The sequence below is a fragment of the Aristolochia californica genome, unplaced genomic scaffold, assembly GCF_029961685.1.
Source record: "Aristolochia californica isolate CCGP_79_NKW_82.1479 unplaced genomic scaffold, dmAriCali1.0.hap1 SCAF_12, whole genome shotgun sequence".
Lineage (NCBI taxonomy): Eukaryota > Viridiplantae > Streptophyta > Magnoliopsida > Piperales > Aristolochiaceae > Aristolochia > Aristolochia californica.
Window position 1 is genome coordinate 799217 of NW_027181793.1, and position 17399 is coordinate 816615.

At 36.3% G+C, this 17399-nt stretch overlaps 1 protein-coding gene across 1 annotated transcript; it reads left to right on the forward strand.

Moving 5' to 3' along the window:
• The first annotated feature begins 3403 nt into the window (after positions 1 to 3403).
• Positions 3404 to 6288, forward strand: LOC137946465 (uncharacterized). Its single transcript, XM_068792773.1, has 3 exons — positions 3404 to 3650; positions 5871 to 5985; positions 6108 to 6288. Exons 1-3 carry the CDS (start codon positions 3435 to 3437, stop codon positions 6179 to 6181), a joined length of 405 nt encoding a protein of 134 aa, XP_068648874.1. The 5' UTR covers positions 3404 to 3434; the 3' UTR covers positions 6182 to 6288.
• Positions 6289 to 17399: the final 11111 nt, after the last annotated feature.

A 17399-nucleotide genomic window follows, 5' to 3' on the forward strand; every position in this document is an offset into this window, starting at 1 on the left:
TATACTTAAAGAATGTTACTTCTTCAAAATGTATATCTTGTACTTAACAAGATCATAGTATTTATACCCTTTTTGGTTACAAGAATAACTTAGAAAAATACATTTAATATATGAGGAGATAACTTATCCACAAAGTTACTAAACAAATTAACAAAATATAGATGATATTGTCATCTCAGGAAGTAGGGGTGGCATCGAACCGAGCAAGTTTGCGAGCGGCTTGAGCTCAGCTCGATTTTGGGTTGGTTCTATTCGATTTATCTGGATCTCAAAATCTCGAGCTCAGCTCGAGATCCAGATAAGGCTCGTTTGAGTTAACGAGCCAAGCTCAACTGAACCATGGTTCGGTTTGAGAACGCGCGAGCTGGCTTGTTAATTTAACGAGGGCCTGGGAGCCGGGAGCAGGAGTCATCTTTGACTCTTCAACTTCGATTTCTTCCTCCCCTCGTCTATCGTCCCTGATCCTTATCACCGCCGAGCCCCTCTCGTCCACTATTGTGGTCGCCTTTGTCGTTGTCAACAATTGCTCATTGACTACCTTCGTCACAGACTCCCTTACCCATGCGTCGTCTCAGTAATCGCTACCTTCGCTGCTGTTTCCATCACCGCCGCCTCGGTCGTAGCCGTCAGCTCCTCGCCAATGTCGCTAGACCACCCTGCCCCCGCGTTATCTCGGTGGAAAACCAAAGACCTAAGTTATGGGAGAAATAATTTCCCCCCCTGAGCACGCGAAGACATCGTGCGATTTTGCACGTATGAGATAAAAAAACATGTGAAAAAAGCCGTTTCGTGAACTCCGGTGGTCTCTTCCTCATGGCTCTTGAAGAGACTCAAATTGTTTGAGGTACTCGCTTAATGCTAACTCTACTAAAGTTTTTCAGAAGAACAAATTGGTAGCATTTCAGAACTACTGCTGTATGAATCCATGATCCAAAGAAAAAATGAAAAATGGGCATACAATTAAGTCATCCAAAACCATTTTTCTTAAACTTTTTCTCTATCTCGATGATCTAATTTTCCAGTCCTTGAATCAGAACGATCTAATTGAATACAAATGGACAAAACTAGCGTTGCTTTTCAAAGGAATATTTTTGTGCTTGATTATTGAATAAAGTTTATACATAATTATGCAGCTTTTATGAATAATTTAATGCGTAGTGTATAAATAATTTTATGCAAGGTTAATATACAGAGGTTATGTCCAATTTTAAGAAGAGGTTATGTCCAATTTTATGTACAATGTATGCATAATTTTATATACAATTTATTTGACATGTATTTTATGAATTTTAACTGGAGGTTATGCTCAATTTTATGTATAACGTATGCATAATTTTGTATACAATTTATTTGACATGTATTTTATGCAAATTTTTAAATGTAGGTTGGAGCTCGAACTCGGTTAAAATTATAGCACTTGAACTCGATTACAATTTTAGGCTCGAGGCTAAGCTCAACTCAAGCTTGAGTTTGAAATATTTAAATTAAGCTCAACTCAAACATAGGCAGGTTTGGGCTCTGCTCGATTCAATGCTACCCCTATCAGGAAGTGATACAAAAGCCATAGAAGCACTTTCAAACTAAGGATTGAAGAGCTCTTCAATATTTTTTTGGGAAGTAGAAAGAAATAAAAAAAAATATTCTTCTTTCTGAAATGAAATATGTAATGGATCTACTTTGTAAAACATGCCTTCTGGGAGATAAACTTGTAGATACTCTATTAAATTTAAATGTTGATTTGTTTGATAACAATTCACCACTTTTGAAGGATAAATCTGGTTGGTAAGTTGATAAATGTCATAGTTACTAGACTTGATATCATGTATGCAATGGGGTTAGTGAGCATATTTAAAGAAAGTTCCTCAAAAGTTCCTATGGAGGTAGTCCTTAGAATCCTTCAATACATCAAGGGAGGACCAAGTAAGGGTTTGTTATACAAATATAATGGACATATCAAAGTCCAAGGATACTCAGATGTAGGTTATGTGAGTTTCAAATTGATAGGAAATCTATATTTGTTTTTTTTTTTACCATTGTAGTCGGTAACTTGGTAATTTGGAGAAGTAAAAAATAAATTGTAGCGGCAAAATCTAGTGACCCGCCTGAGTATAGAGTTATGACTTATACAACTTATGAACTTATCTGGCTTCACTCACTCTTGAATAAATTTAGGTTTTAGTGACTTTGATATTCAAGTCTTGATCTTTATTGCAATCAATCTAATTTTCTATGAATATACCAAGTATATAAAAATTGATTGTTACTTTATTTTGGACCAAGTTATGGTGGAAAATTTGCAACTCGTCATGTGGAAACTGAGGACCAACTAGCTAATCTGTTTACGCAATCTCTCCCTGGGGTAGAATTTGAGAAATTATGTTATAAGCTGGGATTATTTGATGTCTATTCTCGAGTTCGAGGGGGATTATTAGAAGTTGAGTATGTGTATATGTGCATAAGTGCATAAACTATGTTGCATTTTTTATTTAGTTTATATCTTTTATGTAGCCTCATGAGCATTATGGTCAATATACAATGAACTATCAATATTAATGAAGTGCACAAGCTAATTTAAGGAACCCTAATTGAGATAAACTCTTTCTCTTCAGTTCATGGTGATTGTCATCTAATCGATACTAATTTGAGTGTATTAAGATTTTCTCTGAACCAAAATTTCAATCACCATGTACAAAAATATAATATGACTATACTAAGCAGTAAAAGATAAAAATGTTACACTATTAATGCACAATAAAATATCTAATTCAATTAATAAATATATTAATATATTTAATTATACATTAAATAACTTATTCGTGTAGTAATAATGGTTATTTTACCTAATTTATGGTTTAAGGATTATGTTGTAATTAAATGTACTGTACAAATTTAGGGATTCTCTTGCTTTTTATGTTTTTCTCATGTTGGGGCACTAACACTGGAAACTGTTTTCTAGTGCACATGAAGTCGTCAACACTAACACCAAGTGCGAAGATGATCTTCATGTTGGACATGAGCTTGAACTTGAAAAATCCATTTGGGGGACTAACCCCCCCTATGTTATGTACTACAAAAAAATTACTACATATGAAACAGTTGTAGTTCACATGAGTACGAAAGATTCTAATTTGAATGTTATTATGGTTCCACTTTACATAATAAATTATATTAATGATTTCATTTGAGGCAATGTGAGAGTAGAATCTATTGTACTCTTGTAAACCATTAATATTTAATAGCAAAAAATTAAATATCTTTGATCCCAAAGCTTAAAATCGTAAATTTAATACCTTTGATCTACTACTCGTGAATTTGGCATCATTTAGTCTATAACCCGTCAATTTTCCTTGTCCTTACGGCCCTGGGATATATCTTATCGTCGACCTTTAGCTCTTCGCCAAACTTCCTCCAGTAAAGGACTCTCCGCCCGCGACATGAAGAAGCTCCTCGATTCTGCTCCATGGCGAGGCGAAGAGAAGCCCGAAATGTTCACTGATGCGAAGCTCAGGGCCACGAATCAGCCGGGTGCCACACCCACTATGTATGTACCCAAAAAAAAATCTGTTTCCTCCAGAACCGTTGCTGACGCAGAAGAATCGACGCCTGAAATCGATCCTGAGCTACGCTATAGCTTTCAGAGGAATGTTCAGGTGATTTTTCACGGAACCCGTTTCTTATTTTTTTTCGATTTTGTGTTAGAACTGTTGCGGGTGTGAGGAATGTACTGTTTATGGAGTTTCGGTAAAGGCTTGTAAGAAGGTATTGAACCATTTCGTGCTTTTCTCTCGGTTCTGAAATACTCTAGCATGCAACCACAGATTATAGGTGGAATGTGATCTTTCTTATGCCTATTGTCTGTCATGGAGTTCGCCTCTTATGTGGAGTTGTTTGTTACTTAAATGGCCTTTCTGGATATCATATTTTATCATAATTCCCTTATCACAGGAATTTAGTTCCGTAGCCTCAATTTCATACTGTGGTTGTCTGGTCAGTGTTACTTAAATGGCCTTTCTGGATATCATATTTTATAATAACTCCCTTATCACAGGAATTTAGTTCCGTAGCCTCAATTTCATACTGTGGTTGTCTGGTCAGAACGGTGTCTGCGGCTTTCTCTTCTTCCCAGGTCTCTTAGTTTGAAATTTTGGGCGTTTCTCTGTGACAGAAATTTTCAGTTTTTCTTCAGCATCACTTTCTTATATTTAAACATTGCCAACAATAATTTCTTTCAGGACCAAAGTTCATCAAAGAATAAACGACTAAAGTGAAGAGAGAAAACCTTATACTATATTAGAAATGCAAAGTGTGTACAACTTTTATGGATAAAATTGGTTATTTTGGTCACATTACAAGGTCATCTTCAACTATCAATTTAATCTTTATTTAAATGTTTTACTTAGCCTTATTGTCATCAACGTTTGTCCGACCAGGTTTTTTGGTGAACTATGTACTCTAATATTGTTCACGGGTTTTTCTCAGCTGTGTTCTCCTTTATTGTTGCTATTGGTTTACAATGAAAGATCAATTCTCTCAGTAATGTAAGAGTAATTGAATGCAGAAAGAGTTTTTGTTTCTTCTCTGTGATACATAGCTACTGGAATGAGACATTTCAGGGGCCTAGCTGAAGACTTAACCTCTGAGACTGCCCTTCTTTTAATCCAGTCCTTGTTTGGTGGATGTGCTTTTTGAGCTTCTACTTGTGAGGACCACTTACTACCTTATTACCCAGAGTTGAATTGCCAAAGGAGTGACAGATAAGATTTAGAAAACCCTCTAAGGTTGCCATTGTCTTTTTTTTTTCCGAAAATGCCCGTTGTCTCTCTTCAGATGTAATGCTCTTGCTTCTATTTTCTTCTTTTCCTTCGGAATTGCCTCTAGTAGAAGGATATGGTGTTAAGGTATTTAAACTCCCATTGTAACAGGAACTGCAAGATGTGCATTACAACACTACTTTTTGCATATTAAAATCACTGATCGATCAATCAATCATGTTCTCTGATCTTAGATTGTAAGGCTTGAAAGTCAAATGAACTTGGTGTGATCATTGTTTCAAGAGTAATGATAGGTAAAAAATGAGAAGGGATAGCTAAGACATGTCTTTGACAAGGTTTTGATGATGGTGATGATGAACATTTAGTAGTGCATTTCTTTTATGTTTGTTGTAGTGCATAAACTCTTATGCTTATCTCATGTTTTGAGCCAAAACCTGCATGGCTTGTAAGAAAAATATTGAGTTTCTGGATGAAAAGGGGAAAAAAAAAACTCCAAAGTTAAAATACAAAGAAAGAACATTGGGTTCTGTAGCTCCATATAACTTCACCTGGTCGTTGCTTGACTCTGCATTGTCCGCTCATTGATAGCTAGTGTCTTTTACGTTTTCAAGAAAGTTTTGAACCACTTTAAATCATCTTTTTCATGCTAAAGGAAAATTCCTTTTTTTCTTTTCTTTAATTTTTTTGTGTTTTTGAATGTTGATTACGCAAACAGAAATCAATACCCTGATTATACTTGAACTCAAGACCCTTTGTGGCTTTTGAGCCTTTACCATTCAAAACTTTGAGAATTCTTCTCTGGAGAGATTGAAAGTTTGGAAGTTTATATTGCAGAGCAGCATATGATCAGCTGCAACCACCTGCGTTGATCAAATATCCTATATCTGGCCTTAATAGTGATGGAGGTGTGCTAGTGACCTTAATGTTTGGGCATTCCTCCATGCAAATGAGAGCACTAACGCTGTAAATATGTCTGACAGTACAAAACCATGCTTTGAAAAGCATGGCAGCAGCTAAATTCATTTCACTGAACTCTGCTAGACCTTTTTTTCTTTACTTGATATGTTTCAGTAGTAAATGGGCTATCCTTTTTTGCAGTTTCTTAGACGAGTGTTTAGCATTGACACCATTGTGAAACCTCTTCCTCCTGCTATTGCGTACAATGTTTCACGCAACTTAAGTTTTTTCACTCGCATCTTCACGCAGTTCTTTGGTAAGTTTCATATTTAATTGTTGTGTCAAGTTCTATCCCTTGGCAGATTTTATTTGTCTCTTTTCATGTCTCTTGTTAAGCTCATTTATGATCTCTTCGGTATGTCATACTTTTGACTGTAGATCCAGAGGGGATAGCTAATGCCCAAAAGTCGCTTGGATTGGGACAAGAAGAGAGAGTTCGTCGTGTTCGCTGAGATAGCTTCATTAAACTTGTTCTTTTGACTTCTTTCTCTGAAACTCTTCTGTTTATTCTCTTCTGATTGTATGTTTTCCTCGTGGTATTTGAAGCTAGGTTATCTTCCTTGTTGATTTCACATTTTTCTTAAATGTTGTGAAGCGAATCTATACTAAGTGACTCACCCAAAAGTGAGTCTATGAAGACTGAATGCGAGGAGTTGAAGTTTGGGATGCCAACAGGCAAGTGACTCATGTAAGGATGCAAATTGTGGCAATAGGAAATTATAGGACAAAAGTGTACATGGAAAATTTTGGGTCTGGCTAAGTTTGTGGTTGTGCTGGTTTTGTAGAATGAGAATTTTTTCTCTTAGAATTCCTCGTCTCAAAACATGTTAAAAAGGGTTGCAAAAATCTGTTTTTTGTTGCTCTAGAAAACAATGTGATCCAAGAAAGCAAATTTCAAAGGAACATAAGTTATAAATGTATGAGAATTTATAACTAGTATTAACTTTCAATTAATTTGAATAACATCATACATAAGCAATGCAAGAATTTGAAACAAAAACCAACAAATCACAAATGCTCTTAAGGATTTATAGTGGTTTATGACCTAAACTTAGGTTACTGATCTACTCCAAAGGTGTTTGTATCTTAGAGTTAATTTTTTATGTTTAGTAGCTTAACATTGGCTAGAGTAAAAGACCTCTAAGGTTTGAATTATAACACCTACCCAAACTTGGAAGTTATGGTTAGAAACTGGGTACACTCACTTAGACCCTCAAAAGGGGTTCTAAACTTCCAATGAGCTCACACAAGTTAATTGATTGGATCAACAATGCAAGGGTCAATTGTTTTATAGCAACAAAACATAAATGCCTCTAATTAGGCAAATTTTATAATAATGAGAACAAAAGTGAATGCACCAGATCCTAGTTGATTCTACCAAAGTTTTAGTAGTTAAAAAATTAATCTCAAGTATGATTTTGAAGTCAATGGTCGAAAAGGTTTAACCTCAGGTGTAAAGGCTTTTGAAAAACTACCAAAACATGCTCAACTAAGAGGCAAAGTCAAAAGACCCATACGAAAAAACACAAATTAAACTTAAAAGCAATGATTTTTAAGTATAAATCAAAGCTCAGTGCGGAATTAAGTGCAATCGATTGATTTCAAAATCAAAGAGCACGTGTACTTAGCCTTCTTGAAAAACTTAGATTTTTCTTCTTTTCTTTAAATTTAAATTTCCAAATGAGTTTGATGGCTCGAAGGAGCTCGAGAGTATGATTGTTTACTGTAACAAAGCTTGGTGATTGATTTTGGGAGAGAAATAGCTTAAATAGATGAGGATTTAAAGTTCAAAACATTAGTTACTTTTCTTAGAAAATGACCCTTGTCCTCTAATAAATCTGACTAATTTGAAGCTAAAAGTCACTAAAAAAATACTTAGTATTTTTTTTTTTTGACCGATTGATTACAATAGTAGGTCATTTATAAGTTTTGAAGACCTATGGTGGGATGAAAACTCTAAATCTTTATCTTAAGCTTTTAAGCATTGAGTTGTTTTCACATATATGGCCTTAGTTGGGCAACCTTCTATTATCACCCATTCCTTTTTCTCTAGTTGTCCAATGGTTGGGTTGAATGACTCCTTACAAAAGCCTTAGTTGTTTGAATGCTTGATGTTTGGTTGTTTGGACGAAGTGCTCTATATCACTTCCTATGTTGAGTACTCTTATGGTCGTCCACACGCTTACTTGAACAATTGTTTTTAATCAGTCGTTCTACTTTCTACAATTGGTTGTTTGAACGAATGTTGCCAATTTGTTCAAACGAAGTATCTTCTCTCTTGAGTTACCTTCCAATCTTCTTTCCATTGGATGTTTGAATGTAATATGACCTTAAGAATAGAATGATTTGCATATTCCTTGAATGTGGCTTCAATTGTTGTCCACACCAACATCTACTTTCCGGCACATAATGAATGAAATGCCAATGTTGAATGTTTCATCCATGAATACACCCCACTAAAGATACATCTTTCATACGTCTTCATAGAATTTTTGATTGTTTACATATGTGTACTCATTCTAAGCGAGAGTAATGGGTCCCTCCTTATATAGATATATTTCTAGTGAAATTAGTTCTTTTAAAAGTGATGCAAGGGCCATTTGGGCTCTCTTCTTCCATATGCCCTTATTTTGTGCTTAGAACAACTAGGATTTAGGGGAAGAAGAAGGAGAAAGGAGGAGGAAAGGAGAGAAAAAAGTTTAGAAGAGAAGGCCTGGGGCAAGTGAGGAAATTGGAGTACGAGTTTTGGTGCCTCCCCTTAGCTTGATACATATAGTTTTAGGGAAGAAACCCTAGTACATGAGTAAAATTAAAAGGAACATAAAATTTATCATAATTACAACTCATGCCATTCAGTCACTTAATTATGATAGATGTCACTCATACTACTTCAATACTCCCCCTCAAGTTGGTGCAAAAACATCAAATATCCCCAACTTGATGCATTTAGTTGAGAGGGAGCTTGTAGGAATAACTTTTGTAAAAATAACTGTTAACTGGTTCTTGGAAGGGAAATATTGCATGGATACAACTTTTGCATGCATTTTTTCTTGAACAAAATGACAGTCAATTTCAATGTGCTCGGTTCTTTCTTGAAAGTTGGATTAATAACACTGTGAATGACTACCTGGTTGTCACAATGGAGTTGCATAGGCTTAGTTGTCTGAAAGCCAACTCTATCATCAAGGATTTTAACCTTAATAATTCATTTACTACATGAACCATGGACCTATATCTACTTCGACACTTGAACTAGCCACAATATTCTATTTTTTGCTTCTCCAAGTGACTAAATTACCTCCCACAATTGTACAATAACCGAAAATTGATTTTCTATCATTTGAAAAGCCAACCCAATCTGTATCTACAAATTCCTTGATATTCGTGTTGAAAGTCATAGACAAACTTCAGGTGGCATTATTGTAAATATCTTTTCTTCTGTCTTTTCTTTACTCTCTATAGGGTGAAGGGTATACTTATAATTTTTGTACTATTGACATCTATAAATAAAGGTTCAGGGGGAGGGTTTGGAGATCTTCCACAACCCTTATTATCCCCTTTCTTCTTTGCTCTACGTGTCCATCTCTCTCTCTCTCTCTCTCTCTTCCTCTCACATTTGTTCTTGTCCTTCTTCCTTCACCTCACTTTACTTCTTCTCCTCTCCTCCTTTCCTCTTCTCTCTTAGACTCTACGTTGAAGACCTTGATATTATGGAATTCTAAAATCAACATGGTATCATAGCAATGATCTTAGGATTCCAGTTTGCTTCATTGTTGCTCGGATTATTAGACATGAAGATGATGATTTATGTTAAAGATTTCATGGGCATTCACTTTGAAGAAGACTGCCTATATTGATTCAGAAAAGATAAGTTGTTTTTCTTTTCACCTCTCTTTGAAACAGTAAGTTTTTCTTGATGGTCTCTTGCACTGATTTCATGCATGTCTGTTGCCTCATACAAGAGGACCGATCTTCTGTAGCTATAGTTGACGTTGTTGTGTAGTGATACCCATTTTACTAAAAGGATCATCATCAACTTATACAAGAAGTTGCCGATCTACTGCTTTTTTGATTAAATTATGGTGATCCTGGTATTGATTATCTTGTGCCTTGGTGCAAGAAGGTTGAGGTTGATTAACTCGTACTACCTAGGGGGTTGATTAACTCGTATTTTTCAATCTCTACTAAGATGAAGTGTTGTGTTGCTTCCATGCTGCTAGTGCTTTTGATCCTCCTTTCTATGGTCGGAGCACCTATGCACTTCAAGAAGTGCCAAGTCTATGCTCCTAAATTGCCCAATTGCCCTTCAAATTGCAAAGCATTATGCTTCACCTTCAAGTGCAGGAGCTGCTCCACTAGATGTGTGTAAATTGTACTGCTTTGGATAATATCCTAGCCACACAACAAAAAGCATCACCTTCTCACAGAAGTTGGTAATCTCGATTCATTGAGAATCATTCCAGGAGTATTATCTTTCATTGGTGTCGCCGACATCTAATCTCTTTGAGATTTTTATCTCTCTCACATGATCTGCTCTAGTTGCTCTAGTTTCTTCGACTATCTACTTCTGGATAGCCTCAAATCCTGCTTCTCCTCTAGATGAAAGTTGGCCTGGTATCTTGCTTGAAGATCTATGATCTCGTGTGATCCTAGAATCATATTCCAGAATTTACACTATTGTTGGCACTTGCCTCATTGCCAATCTTTTGAAAGTTTGCTATACTCAGAATAACACAGTTGTCTCCTGACTGTTTCTTTTTGAAAATTTGCCTCTCAAAACGACTTCTTACAGAGTCTATATTGCTTGTCGGATTGATCTTCGCTGTTTTTCCTAGCGTAAGATATTAGCAGCTACCATTTTAAACTCCTTGATTGCAATTGCAATCATAATTGATTGTTGTTTTGCCTTCAATCAAGCATATCTGCCAAAGACTGCTACGAAAGCTTGTCTTGACAGATCGTCTCTCAACACATCTTGTAAAGTAGTTGGGTTGCCTCCATGACTTGATGTTTAGCTTGGAAAGTTGGATTGAAACAATGAGCTCAACTTCTTGGGTTCAAGGAACTTCCTTTTGTGTTTAGAGCCTAGTAAAATTGCAGCTGGAATAGTTGCGTTACCTACTGGTACTTCGTTGGTTCTCTTTGGTAATCTCTTCATTGTCTTCCACTCCGCTGTGTCCACTGTGATCCAACATGTTATATGCTGATGGAAGTTCATCTTGGAAAGTCATCCGAGATTGAGTCCTCAACGTCAGTGAGTGAGTAGAGTGGTCTTCAACAAAGCCGCAACCTTTGCATCTATTGCATTATTTTGAATCTCTTCCAAGTTGTACTGTAGTGGCATCCTCATCACCGTTGATTGAGTAGAGTGGTATCATAATCTATTATATGTGCTATTTAGAAGCTTAGTCCAACTCGTGATAGATCTTGATTATATGTGATCACTACATATCAACCTACTTTTGACTCAACACTATTAATCAAAATTCCATAGGAAGTTGATCCCAGTTATTATCAACCTACTCGGTTAACTCAGACCGGGTTAAATCGGACTCACGAGTCAACCTAACTCGACCATCTCAACCCAGTCTCCTGACTCAGTCGAACTTGGTACTTGACTCAGCTTGACTCGGTTTCTTGAATCTTACCTCAGTTTGCTTCAGTTATTATCTACTATTGTGTCTCATTCCTGCATATCGAATTGATTACTATTCACTGACTTTTGTCAGCTTGCATTACAATGGCTCTTAAAAACACCAAAGAACAGAAAACTATCTTTGCCAAAGAATTTGCACTACTTCAAAAGATAAAGTGTCTGATGGCTTGTACAATCTGATAGAGATAAAAAAGATAACGATAAGAGAAGTTGAGATTGTCTCAACATGTAACTCTATAGTCATGTAAACTCTCTTACAAATAATCCATATCATGTAAAATCTTATTATTCTGTAACCTATAAATAATTGTATCAATGGATGTAAAGTATTGGGTTATTCATTCATCTATTTCTACACAAGCAACCAAGCCACCTCCAACAAAATTTCTTCTATTGTTCTACTTCTATAACATGTATGGTTTCAACTACTTCTCCATCTTGGATAATTGACTCTGGGGCCTATGAGCACTTGATCAGTAATAATGCCCTCCTAAATTCTATATCTCCTTGTTTACATGGAAAAATTGTTTTTGTAGCTAATGGATCCCAAACCAAGGTACATTGGGTGGAGTCCACATTTGCTAAACCTACTCTTCGTTTAAAAGATGTCTTATTGGTGCTTGAGTTTCCATTAAACCTCTTATCCATTAGTCAACTTACAAACAGGTTGAATTGTTCCATCACTTTTTCTCCCACTTCTTGTGTTCTTCAGGATTTGAAAAAAAGCAGGTTATCTATCATGATTCACTAGCACTAACAGCCACCACCAATGCTCAACATACAAGACATCCATCCCTTCTGTCACTCAAACGTATTGTTCCCACATTATAGTCTGTTTCAAATCTCAACTGCGACAATTTTCAAGTGAGTAAACACCAGCGAAGTACTTTTTCTCCTTGTAGTGAAACCAAAAGTGTTGTCCCATTTTCTTTAGTTTATACTAATATATGGAGCCCTATGAACATCTCCAAACTTTCCCAATCAAAGTATTTTGTTACATTTGTAGATGCTTCTCCCGAGCTACATGGTTGTTCATCTAAAAAGAGAGATTAGAAGTCTTACCTCCTTTTAAGTACTTTTGTTTCATGGTGTTTACTCAGTCAGTTCAATACTACCTTAAAAAAATTCTTCATTCCTAAAAATGCCAAGGAATATTTGTCTACAAACTTCCAATTGTTTTGCTAGGAAAAAAAACATAATTCACCACACCACAATAAAATGGTGTCGTTGAAAATAAAAAATAGATACCTTCTTGAGGTTGGTTGAGCTCTACTCCATCATATGTGTGTGCCTCATTTGTACTGGCCCCATGCTATCCTCACAACATGTTACCTTATTAACATATTCTTCTATGTTTTGTAATCAGACACCATATTCTTATCTTTTTTCCAAGTGATAAGTTACTCTCTCTTCCTTTGAGAGTTTTTAGGTGTATCTATTTTGTTCATAATACTTCTCCTCATATTACTAAATTGGATCCTCAGGCAATTAAACATATTTTTTTTGGGATATTCTGCACTAAAAAAATATATGTTTGCTACAATCTATCTCTTTGAATTTTTTTTGTTTCTGGTGATGTTACATTATTTGAGGATCAACCTTTTTATCCACTAGTGCCTCACCTGGTTTTTTCTGCAATCAATGAGTTTCCTAAACCTATTGTGACAATTGATGACTCTGTAACTCATGGTCATATTGATGTACTTGCCCTGCCCCTTGAAGCATTGGCTGACACTACACCTGTGGAGTCTCCAGGTTCTTCTGAGGTAAGCTCTCTTTCTCCGCCTCCTATTTTCGTTCCTTCATTTGATACTCAGCCTATTGCTCTTTGGAAAGAACCTAGGGCATGCATCCAACCTTCTACCTATCACCCTCTTGCTCATTTTTTATCTACTCGTCGGTTATCACCATCTTGTTGTCAGTTTCTTGCCTCCATTTCTTCAATTGCTATTCCTCAATCTTATCAGGAGGCCCTTCACAATTCAGGATGGAAAGTAGCAATGGACGAAGAAAAGGCAGCTCTCTACGAGAATCAAACATGGCGCCTTGTTTCCTTACCATCTGGTAAAAAGCCGGTAAGCTTTAAATAGGTCTTCACTGTCAAACAAAATCTGAATGGCACGGTGGGCCGCCTTAAAGCCCGATTTGTGGCTAAAGGCTATATCCAATGTTATGGGATTGATTATGAGGAAGCCTTTTTCCCCCGTCGCCAAACTCAACTCAATGCGTATCTTATTATCTCTGGCTATTAATTGACGATGGCTTGTCTTTCAGGTCAATGTAAAAAATGTCCTCCTCAATGGCGATATTAAGAAAGAAATTTATATGCAACAACCATTTGGATATGTTGTTGAGGGGGAGTAGGTGTGCTGCCATACAAAATTATTATATAGTTTGAAAAAATCTTCTCGGGCTTGGTTTGAAAAGTTTAATCAAACATTGATTCGATTTGGGTTTACAAGGTGCTATGTGGACCATTCTATATTTGTTAAGTATATTGAGAAAGGAGTTGTACTATTCGTTGTATATGTGGATGATATTAGATTGACGAGAAGTAATTCTGATATCATCAGCCAAGTAAAAAACAAGATATGTAATGAATTCAAGATAAAAAACTTGGGACTTCTTAAGTATTTTCTCAGTATTGAGGATCTTTAGTCCAAACATGGTATTATGTTCTTGACTTGCTTCAAGAAATAGGAATGATGGGATGTTGCCATGCTGACACTCCAATAGAGACAAATACAAAACTATGTGTTGGCTAAGGAGAATAAGTTGATATTGGCAAGTTCCAAAGGCTAGTTGGTAGGGGTGGCATCGAGCCGAGCCGAGCCGAGCCCGAACCTGCCTATGTTCATGCCGAGCTTGATTTAAATATTTCAAACTCGATGGTAGGGGTGGTATCGAGCCGAATCCCCCCCCCCCCCCCCCCCCCCCCCCCCCAATTCCGAGACTCACGAGCCCGTTAACGAGCCAACTCACGAGCTTTCGACCCGAACCTTGATTCGGTCGAGCTCTACTCGTTAACTGAAACGAACCATAGATGGATCTCGAACTCGGTTCGAGATCTAGGTATACCGAATCGAACCGAGCCGCTCGCAAGCCAGTTCGGTTCGAAGCCACCCCTACTAGTTGGCAAGCTTATCTATCTCATTGTGACTAGACCTGATATTTCTTTTGATGTTAGTATGGTCAGTCTATACATGCATAAACCTCAGAGGCATGCATTGGAGATGATTCTCAGGTACTTGAAAAAAAACACCAAGATAAAGGATCTTATATAAGTGTCATGGTCATCTTAATATTAAAAGCTTTAACGATGCGGATTGGGGTGGATCACCAGATAATAGAAAATCTACTTCAAGATATTATACTCTAGTTCGAGGCAACCTTGTTACATGAAGGAGTGAAAACCAAAATGTAGTTACAAGGTCTAGTGCAAAAGCCAAATACAGAGCCATGTCACATGCGGTAAGTGAACTTCCACATATTAAATATCTTCTAGCTAAATTGGGATTCCACCAAGAAGACCCTATGGAACTCTATTGTGATAATCGAGTTGCAATCCACATTGCCTCCAACCAAGTGTTTCATGAGAGAACTAGGTATATCGAGGTGGACTATCATTTTGTGAGAGAAAATTTGCAAGAAGGAATCATAAGCCTCAAACATGTCTCAACTCATAGACAACTTGCTGATATGTTCATAAAGTCAGTCAACTTCAAAATTTTAAGTTGTAGAGCCTAATTAACACCTTACGCTGAGTCGGTCCACGATATATTGACTATTATTTCATTAAGGCCATTTTGGAAATTTTATTCTTGTATTGCAGTTATCCTAATTTTTCCTTTATATTTGGGGGAACCGCTATTAGGGTTTTATCATCACGAAGAAGGATCTTGAGTTGGGGCCCGTGAGAGGTTAAAGAAAAACACTTGTGAGTGTGTACGATTTCTCTTGTAGTGGCAGAAGACAGGACGTAGTCTCACCTTGAGGCAAACCTGTATAAATCTTGTTCTTAGTTATCTTGCTTGCTTTTTCTTCTTTCATGATTATTATTATTGTTCTCGCTAGTTTGAAATTAGGGCATCTAATTGCTAACACAAAATTTTCTCCACTGCATGAACCAAGTTGGGGTTATACAATTTTTTTCACCACCAACTTGAGGGGGGTGTTGAAAGTCATAGACACGCTTAGACGACATTATTTCAAATATCTTATGTTCTTTGTATTTTCTTCACTCTATCTAGGGTGAAGGGTATACTTGTAATTTGTGTACTCTTGACATCTATAAATAAATGTTAAGTGGGAGGGTTTGGTGATCTTCCACAACCCTTATTCTCCCCTTTCTTTTGTCCTTTACATGTCCATCTCTCTCTCTCTCTCTTCCTCTCACATTTTTTCTTCTCTCTCTTTCTTCACCTCACTTTACATGTTTGGGGTTGCCCAACTAAATTAGAATCTACAATCGACATGAGATCAAGTTAGATTTGAGAACAGTCACTGAAAATTTTATTGGTTATACCGAAAAGTCTAAGGGATACAAATTTTATTGTCCATCTCGTCCGATGAGAATTGTGGAATCCAAGAATACAAGGTTCCTTGAGAATGACGAGATTAGTGGGAGTAACCAACTTCGAAACATAGTTTTTGAGGAGCATAACCGTTATCAACCGGCTTCTACATTTTCACATAGGTTGGTTGTGTTTCAAGATAGTCATTAGGATTCGATATCTTAAGAACAATCATTAGTTGAAGAACCACGTCATCTTGAGGATATTCTTATAGATCCAATTACTCAACATTCTCAACCTGAGAATATTTAAGTACCATTAAGAAGACTTCAAGAGTTAGGAAACCTACAATTAATTTAGAGTATATTGTATACCTTTAAGAATCTAACATAGACATTGGTGCTAAAGATGATCCTATTAAGTTTTCACGGGCTGTGACTGGAAATAAATCCACATTATGGAATGATGTAATGAAGGAAGAGTTGGATTCAATTGCTAATAACCAAGTCTGGGATCTTCTTGAATTGCCTAAGGGGGGAAGGTCATTGGCTGTAAGTGGGATTTTTTAAAACCAGAACAAATTATTTAGGTGATATTAAAATATATAAGGCAAAACTTGTAGCCAAATGATTCACTCAACAAGAAAGAATTAATTATCATATTACCTTCTCTCATGTTTCAAAGAATGGTTCATTTCGAATAATCATGTTATTAGTAGCTCACTTTGATATGGGGTTAAATCAAATAGATGTGAAAATGGTTTTCCTCAATGGAGACCAAGAGGAAGAGGTTTACATGAAATAACCTGAATGTTTCATTTCAGAGGGGAATGATATGCCATATATGGTTCTCATTCAAAGGAGAAAATTATATTGTGATACGTAAAAGATAATACTTGCTCTAAATGACCTACCGTCATGATTTATGCAATTTAAATTCTTTTGTTTGGGTATAAATATATTATGTCTATGAGATTTTTTTTTTAGAATGTATCGATATTAAATAGTACATATTACATATTGAAATGTCAAGTAAGGAATTCGGATATGGTTTAGCAAGAGAGTATGTGTTTTCTCCATCAAAGAGCTTTTGGTTAGACTAGATAGTTTCCTGAAAGTGATGGAATTTGATTGTCATATCTGTTTGTATGCATCCTTACTTCCTTTTAATTCAGTTTTATGAATTTCATAATGTATTTAGAAATTCAATTTTACATTTTCATGATGACTCGCCCTCAGGTTAAACGCACTAAGAGACCTCCCACCGAAGGGCAGTGGCGGTTTTGCTGTAAAAGCTCGACACCCATTGCTATGATAAATAATACAGATGAGAGAGAGAAATCGATCTACTGAACTTTCTGATGGATAAGAGAGAAATCAATCTGATACATTGTCTAAATCTATACAACAGATCAAAATTACGAAGAGAATTACCATAATTCATAATCCTCCATGAGAGGGTTCATGATCCCACAACTGCAGTTCCCCTCAACTGAACCAG

What these genes read in the sequence shown, in the direction of transcription:
- LOC137946465 (XM_068792773.1), top strand. Translation starts at nt 3,435, where the DNA reads ATGAAGAAGCTCCTCGATTCTGCTCCATGGCGAGGCGAAGAGAAGCCC. An exon ending in GCTTTCAGAGGAATGTTCAG is followed by an intron (nt 3,651 to 5,870) that starts GTGATTTTTCAC and finishes CCTTTTTTGCAG; the next exon opens with TTTCTTAGACGAGTGTTTAG. An exon ending in CATCTTCACGCAGTTCTTTG is followed by an intron (nt 5,986 to 6,107) that starts GTAAGTTTCATA and finishes TTTTGACTGTAG; the next exon opens with ATCCAGAGGGGATAGCTAAT.